This window comes from Gymnodraco acuticeps, unplaced genomic scaffold (assembly GCF_902827175.1).
Source record: "Gymnodraco acuticeps unplaced genomic scaffold, fGymAcu1.1, whole genome shotgun sequence".
Taxonomy (NCBI): domain Eukaryota; kingdom Metazoa; phylum Chordata; class Actinopteri; order Perciformes; family Bathydraconidae; genus Gymnodraco; species Gymnodraco acuticeps.
This window is the reverse complement of record NW_022990699.1, coordinates 2,247,813-2,265,221: the sequence shown is the minus strand read 5'-3', so window position 1 is coordinate 2,265,221 and position 17,409 is coordinate 2,247,813. Positions and strand designations below refer to the sequence as shown.

Genomic DNA, 17,409 nt, shown 5'->3' with positions numbered 1-17,409 from the left:
TGTGAAAGGCTTTCACCATAAACCTCAAAACAAATCGGCATCCTTCACTAGGATTGGCAGAGTCTAACCCCGGTCATGGACCTAATCCTATAACCGTAAACCATTTTTGCCAAGGTCTGTTTGGTGGAGCTTGCTAGTGGCAGCTTTGTAACAAAGCAGCCTAAAAAGAGACTCTGCCCGAGCGGCTCAAATAAGGATGAGAGGAGGGGTAGTGGCTGGGGAGAAGAAGAATTTTAGGAACCTTGCAAAAGGCACCAGAGAAAGGCATTTGATGGATACAGTTCAGTTGTTACCTTTTAGTCACATTTGAAGAGGTTTGATATGCAACATGTAACAAATAATAACATTTTCAAGCAATTTTTTCATGGCAAAGGTGTATTTTTCCCTTTCCCATTCACACCTGTGTTTCTATGTTCCACTTGCCTGTGTGATTTAGTTGCGTTATGCGTTTTATCCTGCGGTGTAACAGTGCAGCAAATCAATTCAGCCATGTTAGGGAAGAAAGCTTTGCCCAACAGGCGCTGATGGGCAAATGGAAATCAATATCTTGGGTCTAACATTGGGATGCTTTTCAACTTTTCCTCATCTGCACAGGTGCTGACGCACAACACACAACATATTCAGAGCGCGTACCAACAGAGCTTCAAGTGCTCATCTATATTCAATTGAAATTTATTTTTATTCTAGCCGTAATCTCAGCCTTTGACTAATAAAAGCAATGTGTCTCTGTGTGTCCAAGTGTGAATTGTCCTTGTTGTGTCTGATTTGGAGCTTCACTGATATTTGATGTGTGAGTTGGAATGTCTCTGTGCCTGTGTGAGCGTGTGGTTATGTGTTTGGGTTACCAAGTTTATGAGAACAGACAACCATCCGTGCTGGCAGGCCACAACACAGAGAACAGCTTTGATGGCTCAGCAGCCAGCTCATCTCTTCTTTGCTCTATTTTTTCATTTAACAGGCAAACACAATAATGATAATGAGATGCAATCTCAGTTTCTAAGAGGCATGTAAATCACTGTTCTCTTCCTCGTATCTCCATCCCTCTCTCTTCCCTTCCTTTAGTTGTCATCCCTTGCTTTCGGCAAGGCGGAGTGATAGAAAAAATGATAATGAGGGGGTATGGAGGCACAACGACAAGTACATCTTTTGAGTTGAGAGGGGGCTGGGACCAAGCCAACCGTCTTCCCGCTCGGTTATGACTAAATGTCTCTCTCAGCATGTTTCTCATCTCTCCGTGTCACAGTGGGTGTCTCCTCTCATCCACTCTGCCTCCATTCTTCATTTGTCTCCCTCCCTCCTAACTTTTTTTCCTTGATCCATTTTTACACCCCTTTTGAAATAGAAAGCACTTATTTCTCTGTTAGCATTAAGGTTTGTGCTTGTCTGTTTACATGTCTTTCTTTTTTGTATAGCTTGTTTGATATGCTGTTGTGCAAAATAGACGTATTTAAATGTTTTAGTGGGATGACTCTTTTCATAGAAATGCATAAAATAATCTTGACTGCGTGAATGAATGCTCTCCCTGCTATGATGCTGATGAGACCTGGCACAATACACTGTCAGCAGAACCAAAGAAAACACAATCACAGTAAAGGGCGGCGTCTCGAGCACGATTATTTTTTCTTCAGTATGATATTGCTGATACTGATCAGATAATCCCCTGAGTGATTCTTCTAGATACAGCTTTCAATTAATTTCCCCTGTGTTTCAAACAGCGTGCAAATGATCTTTTTTCTTTCTTTCCACCTGTCTTAGTCACTGTCTATGACTCACCCGCTAATTGCCACATCTCATCTCTGCTTTCCTCCCCTGCTCCCTCTCCCATATGAATATTTCATTGATTGACCAATTAGTCTCTTGCAAACATCGGTTGCTACAGCGTTTCTGATGGAATCCAAGCGGGGGGCTGATCAATAGTAGATGAATGCCTTATGGTCAACAATGTCCCTGCTTTGACTGGTGGACAGGCTAATTCTCAGAGGGACATATCATGGTGTTGCAGCCTACTGTTGAGCCTATATCTGATGACGTTTTTTTAATTCTGCATCATAGTTTTTCAGCATTGTGAACCAAGTGGTGCTGTTTAATTTCATGTGGATCATGTGTTCTAAGTGAATACTGATATCTGAATTATAACTTCTGAGTTAACAGTAACGCAACGGGAACGTAGAGGCTGCATACTGTGTTACGTTACCTTGACAGCACACCCCACCGTGTTACCATGACAAGACAACCCTTACCATGACAACACACAATATTCCCATTACCATGCAAACACACCCATTACCATGGAAACACACATTGTCACGTTACCATTCAAACACACGCGTTACCATGTTCTGTCAGGTTGTTGATGTCTCTGGTTAACATTTAACCAATCACATCCGTACCAAATAAATGACTGGGCAGGTGTGCTGATGCACAGACCGTGGTGTCCCTCTACTGTCATTGTCTGCATTCAGTTTCCATTGAGATTAACTCAGAGACACAAGCATGGAACAGAATATAAATGAGACAGAGGTAGACTGGGAGACAGAGGCATTTCCCAAAATGATTAAACTCCATTCACTTTGCTCCATTAGTCTCATCCATCCTTCTTTTAGTTCTTCTGCAGGCTCTGCAGACCCCTAATGAATGACACACACTGACTCTCTATCTCTTATTAACTCTTTTAAACCGTCAAGCTTTTACAATTAGCTCAGCTACTTTGGGTCATTCTGTTAAACAAAAGTTTTAAAATAATTTGTGACAGATGACTCCTCTGCTGTTGAACACTCGATGGACACAAAGCCCACTTTTAAAACCAGTTTACTTTCAAAATCTTCTGACAGGTGTTGCAGGCAGTTTTTGCTGGGTGTTTGAGATCTTGAAAGAGTACAGCGTGACATGAATCTTAATATGATGCAACAAAAGCCAATGTTGTTAAAATAATATATGAAAGCAAGACTCAGTAGGATCTAAGAGAGGAGAAAGGAGAAGAGAACTGAGAAAATATAGGAGGTATGCAGTAAACAAAGATACTGTAGGGAGGAGAACAAATAAAAACACTTTTAACAGCCTGGGGGAGGGGGGGCACAGCAGCCAATGACTATTATGAGTTTTACGATTCACATATCTGTCTCTTAATATGTCCATATAACTAAGGATACAGCATATGGGCACATGGGGGCTTACTGGACCACCAAGCAACCTGTTACAATCACACACCCTGAGCAGCAGTAAAGCTGACAGCTTTGAAATGACATCTCAACCAGCTGCTTTGAGAAAGGCTTGGAGAAATATTTAACAATAAGAGGCTCTGGTGGTGCATGCAAATAGTTGCTTACACTCAGTGTAACACTCACATATATAACATAGCGTATTCACACTATTAAATACACTGGCGTTTTACATCTGCTTTTAAAAGTATGTTAGAATACCAACACAGCCTAATCTTACTTTAGACGACATAAATACATTACATTCATAGCCAGATCCCACTTGGTTACAGGGTAATATCTTAAGCTGTCTTACGGGCCAGATGTAGAAAACCCCGCTCAGTATCATTATATATCAGGCTTAAAGTGACCTGTCAATAATGCTGATTGGTAGAGAATGCGGGAACAACCAAGATCACTCAACACTGATTAAATCCTGACGATAATATCTGTACAGCACATCAGTCATCCATATTCATCAAGCCCTGACATGCATCTGTTAAGTAATCACAGCAGGGGAAATATAGACATGGGTGGGAACAATGTCAACAGTATTGTATGATGTGCGGCAGTAAAGCACTAACACTTAAGTAATGGGGTTGCTGCTGTTTATATGGCTTGATGTGAATAATGCATTTAAATAAAATGTTTACAGTAGAGATGGCAGAATGCAGCTTCTCTGATGTTCAGTTTTATGGTTTTAGTATCATGTTATGTTACAGACACACTTAGCACAAACAATTCATCACACCAAAACAAATGTGGTTTATGTTTCATCTGTTCTACAAGACAGGTGACATGACTGCTGTCTTCCCTCCAGCTGTACAGATGGAGGAGGTGGAATGGCTGTCTGGCTGAAAAAATGCAGAGGGTTATTAGATGGAAGCAGGGATTTGGCCTGATTTTGGAAAGTAAAATGCCATTTTCCTCCCACTGTCCTTCTGCTTTTTGCTCTCATTCTTTCCCCCCCATTTATCAGTGTTAATGCTCTCAATCTGTTAGTGATTGCATTATAATTTGCCTAAAATGAGCCATAATGCGCATCGTAAATGTAATGTTGTCTCAAAACCAGATTAACCCCCCACAAGATGCACATGTGTATCTGTGCCTGTGTCTGCATATGTGCGTGTGTAAACAGTATTTGCTTTAATAGCTTTAATCCAGCATATTTTTGAGCATTGGAAAAAAATAGAATCCCTTCAATCACGGCCAAAGGATGCAATTGGACATGAGGGGCACATGAACAGGCAAAATCTGCACATTGGACACACACACACACACACAAACACACACACACACACACACACACACACACACACACACACACACACACACACACACACACACACACACACACACACACACACACACACACATACACACACACCATATGATTGGAGAAAGTGAACACATGTGACTACAGTGTGACAGGACTTCATTGCAAAAATAGAGACTGCTCTCCTAGTGAGTAACACCAAGTAATACATGGTAGTTACCATACTTTCTGGATCCGCATATTTTTACCAAAATATTTAAAAAAAGGAATAATTTAAACCAATCCCCATTCTGATTAAATTCCCTACACAACCACATGTTGTGTTTTCTGCTGTAAGAAGATGCCCTCTTGCAATGACGGCACTTAAGAAAATCTAACAATAACAGTATGTGACGGAATAACTGGAGCTAATGCGAATGTGCTGCTCATTATGCACTTCATAGTGAGTAAAAAATACATTAAATATCAAGGTATGATTAAAATACAGATAGGTTGCATTGCAGTTGGTACTTTTATAATCAAATTACTACTGAGATGTTTTTTTATTTTTTACTGGTTTTAATTGTTATCTGTTTTTTAAATTCTCACTCTCGAACATTAGCTAGCAGGTGATCTCTCGACACTTGCCACGCACAGTCGCACACCCTCCCCTTCAATCATCTAACATCTCCTACACTGTCAAAGGCTTGACATTTTCCCCTGGAGACGGAGCTTGGCAGGTCCTCTCCGACAGACAGTCAAACAGACAGGTATGGTTATTAAATATGTATTGCAGAGCAGTGATAGGACACCCGGGGCCATTAGCCATGATACATATATAATCTAGCTGTGCTACATATTTCAGCCTCCTGGACGAATGGCATCCTTGCATACAAGCCGTCTGATGAGCATCCCAATGCTTAAATGCATCTCAATTAGACTGAGCGTCAGACCTCATTTGGTGAGGCAGGGATCGAGATGGAATAGACCAATGTATAAAAGAACGAATGAATAAATAAGCAGTGTGCCGGAGGATGGGGGGGAGAGGGAGCTGGGACCAACAGCAAGCTTGTTTGCTGATAGATTGCGTGTGAGCAGGCCTTAAACTTTAATCACTTCTGGACTGTTTTATAACAAAACAACATCAGTATATCTCTCACAAACTCTTACTTGTTTACTCTCAAGCTATTTTGTTTTCTTTCTGTACCACCACCGGTTCTCTCCTATCTCCTGAATACCTTGTTTCTGGTTTTAGGTCAGCCATCTGGTTTCACATATTGGCTGATAATTCAGAGACCTTGTTTGCCTAAATTGATTTGTAGCATTTTGGCATGATGCCGTATACACCTCTTTATCTCTTTTCTACCTGTTGTTCCCATCACTCCCTCTCCTGTCACTTTCATTACTTTCTTCCCTCTCGCCTTCCTTCCCTGATGACCGAGTGTGACTCAGAGAATGTTGACAGCGAGCCAGAGGGCCCAGGCTGTCGTTGAGGCCCTTTGGGAATCAATCATCGGAGCCAAGATCAATACCAAAGGACCGTATCGTGGACCGGCCACTGCCTCGGCTGGCAGCGGCTGACTGATGAGCGGACCCACTGCTACACCGAGCAAGAACAACGTTTAAGGCAGAGCCCACGCTCATTTAGCATGCACCGCTGCACAAATACTGAAATGCACAAATACACCCACACCGAGACATGGTGTCATCAGTCACTCTGAAACAGATACATGCAAATGTCTTTGCCCCATGTGCGCATGGATGCATTCTCATACACAACCTGCACTATCCATGATGTAACTTAATCTCTCCCCAACAGCCCAGCATGCATCCCATCTCATTCAGACCCATTTCTGTCTGAAACCAAATTTGGTGTACCACAATCACTCACAGCCTTTTTCCAATTCTTCCACTGCAGAGGCCCGATGATGGTCCCCCTTATCGACTCGGTTTTATACAGTAGCACAACATTTGCCCACTCTATTCATCACTGTGTGGTCCTCTGCAGGGGAAACTACCACTTATCAGCCCACTACAAGCCAATTAGACTGACATAATAGGGCTGAACCGTAGTAGGGGGTGAACTTGGTGCAGAGTGTGTGATCCTTAATGTGTAGTGTACTTTAATAGCCCGATACATACAAAAACATGTGTCTCTGGCAATTACACCAAATCTAGGGAAATCAAACAATAGGCATGGTTTGAACATTGACACATTAATGACTATGACACTGCTGCGCTCTGAAAACACTTTCTGCTTATCTGCCTCACACATTAGGTGTTATTACTTCTTCTCCTTTGGCAAACTGCAGGTATTACCTTTGACATTAATATGGATAACACTCATCTTTATTTATATTCACTGGCAACAACTAATAAGGCGTACACCATGTATTCATTTTCTGCTTGCAATAATGTTCATGGATGTTTTCAGTCTGGGCGGATAGGGAATGTCAACACCACAAGGACAAAAGACAACAGACACTGCTTCAGACTACAAATGTTTACTGGTTAGGTCCATGTTATTCCAGCCTGCTGACTTGAATTGACCTTTACCAGAACATTAATCGGTGCCACTTATGCTGATTGTAATAATATGGTATCTGACCGGGGTACATCGAGCTGATTGTAATGACAGTGGAGATAAACATAGCAGCATTCAAATCGTTTGTTACAGCATCGAATATCCAAACTGTTTTTTTTTTTTCCTCAATAAAAAATAGCCACTGACAAAAATACTGTTTTGACAAATAAACACAGATATCCATGTAGTATTAAGGTGAATGCAAGCTGAAGCAACTGTTAATGTTAAAGTAGGTTTACCCTTCTTTTTTCTTAGAGTAAATCAAGCAAATATCAAGGATTCAAAAGACTTTAGTTGAATTCATGTTAAAAATCCTTCATTGTTCCTTATTTAAGTATTTGGGAGTGTCATCCTCCATATCGTCTGCTTCCTTGGAGATTATAGGTTGCCATGTCATTCCTATATTAATGAAATTGACTTGAATGTGTGTGTATGGTGCAGGAAAGAAAATAAAGCATACATGAATAAACAACAGTTTGTCCTTTCACCATGTGGCAGATGCTTTTACCCAGAGTGCTTTACTGGATTGCCCTACAGGGAATGGAACATTACCCATGCCGTATTAGCACCACACTTTTATCCACTGTGCTGTATCAAGATAAAGCCTTTTAAGTAAAGGACATCCTTCCTGATCATAAAGTACAGTGGGTACAGCTGTCTGTACAGTCCTGTTGCTGGGCGGGAATTACTCACTGTATATTAGACCTTTTAATGCGATCTCAACCTTTAAGTGAGAAGCAACTAATGCTCTGTAGGATTTCACACAGACTGCGGTGGTATTTGTTCAGAACTGGGCACATCTGTGATTGGTTCTCCCCACAGCCGTTAAGTCGGCTATTGGTTAGCAGCTCAATGCTGAGGCCTATGACAGACAAAATAAATGACACACCTTGTCTCTGGAAGAGTTTGCTGCTGACGATTTCAGTCATGGAGGCCACCTTCTGTTTCTGGAGTGAGTTCACCTTCTGTTCATGGAGTACCTCAGGGGGGATGCAGGAATAAAAGTCATGCAGCAACTCACTGAAAAGAGAAAGCAATAGGCAGTGGAATAAATAATCAGCAAGATCATTATACGAACAGGCTTGTTTTCTTGAAAATGAGCACAATAAATCATTTATATATTTATCATATTTATATATTTTTCCACAGATTATTGCAGTATTTTTTAGTTTTGAACATAATCTCCTCATTCCTTTTCTCCCACCTTGGAATTGATTCAAAGATCAAAGAAGGAACCACGCCTCAGTAACTTAAGCTTTAAACATTTCTTCTTTAAGGTCATAAAATATGCAACCACTGAAAGCACAGCGCAGCATAGACATGGGTAAAGCAGTGTATGCCGCATGAAAACAAATGAGCCACAGCCTATACAGGCTTTAATGAAGACACAGGTTTGAATCACCCTACGCCACCGAAATTCAATTTTAGAATAATTAAACAGCCTGGTTGCAAGCCCCGATGCCACTTAGAAAGATTGAATACTCACAGCATGGCAAACCCTGTGTCTACATGTTTGTATCTCACTTTGTTTCTGTCTACTTAACTGATGGCATACAGGCTGCAACAGCACTGTCACTGATGATATTAAAAATGAAATGCACAACCCCCACTAACAAACACAAAAGGTTTGTTTAACTTTTGGTGTGCATAAGCTGGCAGGAGGACAGGCTGGGCCCAGAGGCTGACTTATCAGGCCCAGTAATCATCTGAGTAGAATGTAATTAAAACCCAAAATGTCAGCATATTCCCACATGGACAAACAAAGGACAACTAGAGCAAACAAAACACAGGCATAGCTGACAATGTCTGTGTTTGTAGGCTCGGCGGATCACACCATAGGTGAGTTTACAAGGTGCAGGAATGTGACTATACCGAAGCTGAGACAAGGCTTTGATTTGCACTGATTGTAATTCACACAGCTTGCTTTTGGAAACTCTGCCTGAGGCCATTCTGATCAGGAATGCAATGGGGACCTTACTTTCAAGTGTAGATGGCTCGGTATATTTGTGCATGTGGGTAAAGAAACGCAGAAGACGGGAGGCATGAGTGTGTGGAAGAGAAAAAGAGAAATTGAAAGACAGAAAGTGAGAATATATGCACTGATTTTGAAACTCTATGCCCTTCATCACCTTTCTACCGGTGTATTTGCGAGTTATGGTCTGTGTGGCAGGTGTTAGGTAGCACCTTCGTGACACTGTGTTGACATCGAGCCACTACAGGGACTTAAGTTGGCAGATGTGGATAATCCCCAAACACACAAAGGCACACGGGTCACAGAAAGGTGAAAAGCACAACTGTGAGGATAAGGGTGTTTAAAATGGAACATTGCTGGTAGGAAAACATCAATTAACATATTTTGCTAAGGTAAAAAGGTCATACCAAGAGAATGGATCATTGTTAGGTTGTGGAATTGCTAGAGGACAAACAGAGTGCCTGAAAAACTGCTGAGGTATATACACTGATTCGGGGTCAAACAGAGGTTCAACTAGCCATTCCAAGTCATTTAGCTCTTTAGGAGGATGAGAACCTGAGAGAAGAGGTTCAAATGGGTTTTGTTTGATGGTTTCACTGCAATTGTCAATTCACTCAGGGGCATAAGGAGGAGGTTGGAAGGTGTGGGACAGAAGGATGGGGGTCACTGAAGAAAGCCAAGACTAAAACCTCAGCTGAACTGAAAGCTCCCCTATATCCCCTGTCAGTGTCACTGAATGAGACCAAAGATAAGGAGCTGGTGTGTGTGTGTGTGTGTGTGTGTGTGTGTGTGTGTGTGTGTGTGTGTGTGTGTGTGTGTGTGGTGTGTGTGTGTGTGTGTGTGTGTGTGTGTGTGTGTGTGTGTGTGTGTGTGTGTGTGTGTGTGTGTGGTGTGTGTGTTTAAAGGCAAGCTTACCTGAGAAGTTTGGCATCAAACACTTTCTCAACATCATGCAGGACTGTTGGCAGGTACTTCAGAGCAGCAACCTGATGAAACACACACACACACAGGACAAGTAAACACTGTTAAAAAGCTGTCTTGAAATCCTGTGGAAGATGTTGGTGAACAGAAGGTGACTTTGCCATCAAATAACCTCTGATCAGAAGTTTGAGAAAATATCTATTTTATGTTTTACAGGGCCACTAGTTCTTCTGCTTAACTTTCTGTGACTCGATCTGTTTGTATGTCTTTAAGCAGCAGAATAGTGATCGCATTAGAGAAGTCTGGGATTGAGGAGGAAGAAGATAAATCAGAACCAGACAGGTACATGTAAAAAAATTAATAAAATAGAGCATAAGGATGAAAAAAGGTAAGAATGAGAGCTGGGTGATGAAGAATGGGGTTCAAGGTCAAGACGTATGATTACCCTGAGCAGCAGAGTGGTGGTGTAGTCTGTCCTCATCAGGCTGTTGATGGATTCAAAGAGCCTCCTCAGCGACTCCTCAAACTCCGCCTGCTCCTTCCCCTCGTACAGCCTAGGAGGAGGAGGAGGACATCAATGGAAATGCAACAGGAAAAACTGAATGATTTTCTGATGAATGAGGCAAACATTAGAAAACAAGACACGATTAGAAAGGGGAATGGAGGAAAGGATGGAGGTAGGAGCTGAAAGATGAGAGAAAACAACAGGGAGGTGGATAATCATTGAGGTGGGAAGGTGGGGAGAGAAAATAAGACACAAAGTGTAAAAACAAAGATGGCTGGCAATAAACTCAAGTTGAATATAGATGAAGGCAAAAACAGCCTTATTTAAAAAATGTTTGATCAACATTATGTAAAAAATATTGAGTGTAACGCACAAACTAGTCAGCAAATGAATAACTAAAATATGAAACATTTAAGTTTGATGAACTTACAGTTTCACTTTTTTTCAAGATTCCTTGTCAAGCCAGAGCTAGTTTTCTCTGTCAGTCTCAGAGTTATCTAGCAACAGGGAAATTACTCCTAGATTATGTGTTTTTATAGAAATTGGGAGTCAACTGAATTGGTTGCAGGTCCTCGCTTCTTTCTTTAATAATATGGTTTAAAATATATTCAAAGTGAAGGTGCTATACATTTAAAGCTTAAGGTCAATATTGTATTTAACATATAAAGTTGTAAGACAAAGAAGTCATTCTGGCTATGTAATTATTCTCCAACTCAGTGCAGACTTGTAATTCAATACATTCTATTCCAAAGTGCTGCTGCAAACTAATAAAGTATTATGTGGACAAGGTTAAAGTAAACATTGATAAGTACCAACTGCAGTGATTATAACAACCCTCCTCTGACTTTGGGTGATCTTTGTTGCTGCTTTTTCACATCAAACAAACACCCACATATTCCTCTACTATCGCTCCAGTTTAACTTCCTCCACCCCAAGGAAACGTCTCTCTCATCCATCTTTCCTCCCCCCATCTCACTATCTCTGTGTGATTCAGTGGAGCTTTGCAGTTATTAATTATAATAGAAGTTTTGGGTTCTGGAGGGAAGGATTAGCATGTGGCACACAGCAAATGTAGCATGTGCAGGGAGGGATTATGCGGTAACACACGGCGGTATTATCACTGGGCGCTTTGCAGAGTACAGTTATGATGACAGACCCAGTGTCCTGCTTAATCCACAGGCCCTGTCTGTGCATGAACATGTGTGTGAGTGTGTGTAAAGAGATGATGTCTAGATGCATCAGGGTCAGAGATGGTGTCATAACACCAGGTTGAGCACTCACACCACATCTACTGTATACAGCTCTGAGAAAAATGAAGAGACCACTGCAAAATGATCAGTTTCTCTAGTTGTACTCTTTATAGATATGTGTTTGAGTACTGGCAACATTTATCCATGTTGGAATTCAACAGATAAAATAATGGAATGGCTGCCATACATGTAGAGATTGAGATTTAAGAAAAATGTGGAATGGTCTTCAGAGCTGTATAAAAGTACACTTCACAAGCATGTTACACCCTGTAAATATATATATGGAAATAACAGCCAAAATAACCATAGGCTGTTATTACAGCTTAGCTGTGCTCACAAACACACAAACACACACATCAAACACACGCACAGCAGAGCGATAACACATATACATTAGACTGCTCAGCAAACAAATACTGAAGATATACGGAAAGTCATGAAGGGCAGGGTATCAACAGAAATGGAGTGAAAGACCCTGAAGAAAAGTCTGAAAAAGGCTTCTCATTGAAAACAGAACAGATGTCCTAACAGAATCCTAACTGCATTAATAAGAACATATATTGATATTAGAAAACATACTTATTTTGTCTGTGAAAATGTTAATGCTGTGTGCTTTTGCTTTGGAGAGAGAGAGAATGTTTAAAAAAGAAGAATGAAGTAAAGATAGAAGGTAAACCTAAAGATGAGAAAAAGGGATGGAAAGAAGGGGGACGAGGAAAGGGTAAGACAGGAGGAGAAATATAGAGCAAGTGCTCCGGGGAAGGAAAAAGGAAAAACACACACCTGATGAACTAGACTAGTGGAAGTAATATGAAAGCTGCAGGGCCTGAAGGACAGACAGAAGGTGAAGGAAAGAGCAAAATCTAGTACAGCGTGCCTTACATATTTTTGAAGCAAACATCACACGTTTCTAATAGAGTTTTTATGAACACAAAGTCGGTTTGACAAGCTAATAAATCTTCAGTGTCGCCTATTTAACTATTTATGAGTGGTAGTCTTGATGATGATGGGACCTTACAGATGCACCTAAATAACCAGTGGCTCCCTTGAATACCCAATTCTCCGTTGGCATGACAAGGCCTTAAGAGGAGGAAAAACCTCAGTGTGAAAACTTTATATGCAGAGCAAGAAGAACTGTTATCGGCTGCAGGTAGGTGGAGGGCGAAAAGAGAGAAGGGAGTGAGTTTTATCGGTTCAGAGATACCCAGGGGAGGCTGGGGACGGAAGCTCAGTCAATCCAGGAGCAGTGGAGCACGCAAACTAGGGCTGAACGATTAATCGATTTTAAATCGAAATCGCGATTTTAAATGATGCGATTATCAAATCGCAAAGCCTGCGATTTTTAAAAAACTTTTTCCTTCTTGTGTGTCAGTCATCCACACCAATCAGAAGTGCTGTGCTCCACATGTACCAGCCAGTGGCCCATGATAGTAGGTGATAGAGTATTGATCCAATCACCTGCCAAGTATTTTTGAAATACTTTTCCAAATGGCTTGCAATGGAGCTTTCCTAGATGGTTTGGTGAAACAAACCATCTGAGTCAGGTTAGTAATGCTCCATCACATGTTTTACATCTATTACAGGCTGAATCTTAAACTGAAGCTTGACTTTAAAGCAACCCAACGGAAGTTTCATGTAAGTTAAGTTCTTTCACTCGTAGCTCGGGCTGCGGGGGTGCTAGAGACGGGAGCACGTTGATACGACCTTCCTAGCCGGAGATATGGCCGCATTCTTCCGTTGGGTCGCTTAAAAACAAATATCGCAAATCGAATCGCAATATCTGTCAGAAAAATCGCAATTAGATTATTTCCCCAAATCGCGCAGCCCTAACGCAAACACACACACACACACACACACACACACACACACACACACACACACACACACACAGGTTAGTGGACGGTTGTACATGCACATAAACACACACTCACTCACTTCACACAAATCCGCACACACTGAATAAACAAAAACAAATCCAGCACACTGATAGAAAAACACACCAATTTCAACACAGCCGTCGAGGCCCCCGAGAAGATTAAAAAGACCTTCGTTGACCATTTTATTTTGAATACCAAACACATAAACCCACAGACAAAAAACCACTAAAACTTAATTACTAACAAAGGCATACACCAAAACAATTCAAACATACATCTTTCATTCTTTTCATGAACAAGCACTCAGTTACGCACACGGCTGCGTCTTATTTATCAAACACACACACACACACACACACACACACACACACACACACACACACACACACACACACACACACACACACACACACACACACACACACACACACACACACACACACACACACACACACACACACACACACACACACACACACACACACACACACACAGACGTCACCCATAGGCAAGTCACACCCCTTGTTGTGCTTCATGTTTCGGATCTGTCAGCATCAGTTATTGCGCTGCAGTTATAAATGGTGTTTACAATGATCTTACGGTGCAGCTCTTGGCTCAGCACAGTGGGTGTCATAAGTCTCTCTTTGCAGGATCTTTGTCTGCCTGGTGTTTCGTTGGCTGCCCATTCAGCAGCCCTGCCCTGACATTAGCTATAATTCGGCCCCTGAACTTCATCATCAATGCTCATTAGCAACAATAGTGCTCTAATCAGCAGCCTGCTCGCACAGAACTGTCAAAACCGATTACTCCTGCTGAGTCACTGGGCTCTGCGTGCGGTCAAGAATGTCTATTTGCATTATTGTGGTTCCTAAAAGAAATTGAACAGGTATTAATTAACATAATGGCCAGTCAACAAAAAGGTACACAGACACTTACTGGGAGTAGAGCATGCGTGATCGGACGATGAACTTGAAGATGTACTCGAGGGCTTTGAGGGTTCTGAGGATGGGCTCACACTGTTCGCCTCGGCTGGACACGTCCAGATACCTCTTCAACACCGACATCAGCTTCCTGGGAGAAAATTATATTACTGTAGCAATAGAATTGGGGGGGTTAGAAAGGTAGAATGGGAAACAGAATCCAGACATAAGGGGAAGGGAGAAAAGGAGAACATTTAAATCATCCAGTCGGAATTGTCACTCCTTTTCTGACGATCCACAGGTTGGGAAATTAATCACCAACTCCATTTTTCACTTCCATAGAGCAGAAAGACGGAGTTCAGCAGAGTGAGAGTGAAAGACAGAGAGAGAGGAAGACTGGCAGGGAGGTTGAGCCGGAAAAATGTCAAAATAGTATTTCACACCTCAACAGATGTACCTTTCACACAGCTCACAGACACCGTCAGACGCACGGTGGAATATCATTCTCCAACACATGCACTCCCCACAGCCGTCTTTAGACACACCTGAATATTCTTATGTGTCAAAGCAGTTGGAGAGGTGTGGGTGGCACAGAGTTCAGTCTAAGTTTATGAACTATTTCTCTTCCAAATCTCCCACGGCCTAATCTCAATGACATGACATTCAGTAAAAATAAGACAGTACTGTAGGCCTAAAATGGGCCGAGAGTTTTGGCTTTGTGATGGCTCTATTTCATGAAAAGCAACAGGGAATCACTCACTTACTTTTATAAATCTACCCAATCCTCTTAAACCAGGGGTGGGGAACCTCCGGTACCCGGGCCGTATACGGCCCGCGAGACCATTTGGTGTCACACACGCAAAAAATTAAAGAAATCTAGACCGCAAAATAATTAAACAAGTGAGTGCCTGTTTTTCCTGGCCAAGGTCAGGGTCCTTGAACACAACACAAGCCTAACGTGTCATCACCATGTTCACCTGGTATATGTGTTGTCTGACAGGGGTGTAGTTCGGGGAGCACCAGAACGCAGTTCCGCTCCGGCACTTCCAAAAATTGCAGTACCCATAAGGAGCCGTACACATGCTGCAGTTTTTGCGTGGCTGTGTCTTAGTTGTAAGCCCAGTGGCGATCTGTCATACTGATCATACAGTCAATAACTTTGTTGTTATTAGCATCTGGTTAGCTAGCTATGCTAACGAATATAAGAAGCTTTTTCTACAACCAGTGAGGTAAAGGCACATCTTTATATGATCATTATAGTTATAAAAAAATAAGAGAATAAATTAAACAGGTATAAAATACTATATGACAGTAAAAAAAAGTTGTTATTAATAAACAAGAATACAGTTTAAAAGGAGAGTGATTTGTAAAATATCCATAAAGAAAAAGAAAATCTGCTTACAGTTATGTTTCATCTGGATGTTGAGAGATGTATCCATAGATCTAATGTTGCTCTCAAAGTGCACCAGATTGATGCTTTTAACTTCAACATTTTAAAAAAAATCTTCCCGGGGGAGCATGCCCCCGGACCCCCCTAGAGGAGGTTAGGTCCCCCCCACTTATATGGATAGGAAACTAAATACATTTGCACACATCTTGTGTCCATATCTTTCTGTTTTGGTGGTCATGCCACAACTGTGCACGTGCATGCATGCGCGAGTCATGGTAAGATATCTGGATTAAGAGGTTGCTTTTTCTTTGCACAGCATGAAAGAAAGGTGAAATGAGTGGGCTGTGATTTTAGTATTTTTAAGCAGAGGTCAATAATTTGTACGGCCCTCGGAGGATGTTGAAAACATTGAAATGGCCCTTGAGAGGAAAAAGGTTCCCCACCCCTGTCTTAAACAATAAAAGTCCCATTAGAAAAGTGAACTTTAATCTGTCCTCACTGCTGTCAGGTTGGCCTTTTTATATATGATCTACAATATTATAATATTATATTCAGTCTTCCCTGGTTTTGTTTTAGTGCATGGCTTGAATGCGATCACAGGAGGATCTATAATTTTTTTAAGCAAGCGATAGGCAGTTTAAAAGGTATTGAGAGGGGGTTTGAGGTCTTTACATAACAGCCTCTGGGCTGGCAGGCGTTAAGCTGTAGTGACCCTTTTAAAGAGGGTGAACACCAACACAATGGCAGGGTAGGGATGGAGTGATGGAGAGACAGCAGAGAGGGCAGGAAGATTGAAAAAATGCTTTTAATTCCCTAACCGAAGCTTTGGCAATGCAAAAGAATATTGTGTCTCACTCACTGAATCAAGTTAAGTAAATTAACAGAGAGTAAGGAGCAGGCAGATGTGTTTGGGTGCATGCCTGAGTGCTTCAGCTGCCACTCCACAGAGGCAGGGTTAAAACTGTAATCCTGTTCAGTCAAGTGCTGCAAAAGGCCCTCACACACCGACCTACAGTGGCAGGTGGATACAATGATGTGTTTTGGATTTAGTGGCATCTACTGTAGTGGTGAGGTCACAGACTCCTTATCTGGGTAGCCAGGAGGCGTGCTCAACAAACTGCTTTAAAACGGAACTATCTACGTGTCGCACAGCTAAATATAGAATCCCAGATTACAGGGGCACAGGAAATGTTATAGAAGAATCGTGTTTACAGTGTTTAGGCTGACTCGGATACCAGCTGTATTTATTTGAGCGTTTGAAAGAAATGCAGTGGAGAGAGACAGAAGCTGCCTGGCAAGAGGATAAGGCTGCTGGGGACCCTTTGGGAGGCAGACAAATATATCAATATACTGTAGCATCCACTTAAAAAATGTATTGCTTCACTTTACATTTATCATTAACAATGAGTGGAGATCCACGCTAAAGAGGGCCGATTTTCCTTTTAACATTGGATCTTCAGGTGACATTTATTTGACCAAAAAAGGTATAAAACTTGTATATGAAGAATGGTATTGGCCCAACTGACAGTTTTGTGAAT

At 41.6% G+C, this 17,409-nt stretch overlaps 1 protein-coding gene across 1 annotated transcript in view; it reads right to left on the bottom strand.

Moving 5' to 3' along the window:
- The window catches only part of LOC117555881 (dedicator of cytokinesis protein 2-like), a 104,262-nt gene that overhangs the window by 67,069 nt on the left and 19,784 nt on the right, over positions 1 to 17,409 (bottom strand). Inside the window, exons 21-24 of the mRNA XM_034230906.1 lie at positions 14,498 to 14,632; positions 10,375 to 10,483; positions 9,924 to 9,994; positions 7,926 to 8,056 (exon numbers count right to left, since the gene is read on the bottom strand). Coding sequence (XP_034086797.1) covers positions 7,926 to 8,056; positions 9,924 to 9,994; positions 10,375 to 10,483; positions 14,498 to 14,632 — 446 coding nt within the window. The remainder of the gene's footprint in view (positions 1 to 7,925; positions 8,057 to 9,923; positions 9,995 to 10,374; positions 10,484 to 14,497; positions 14,633 to 17,409) is intronic.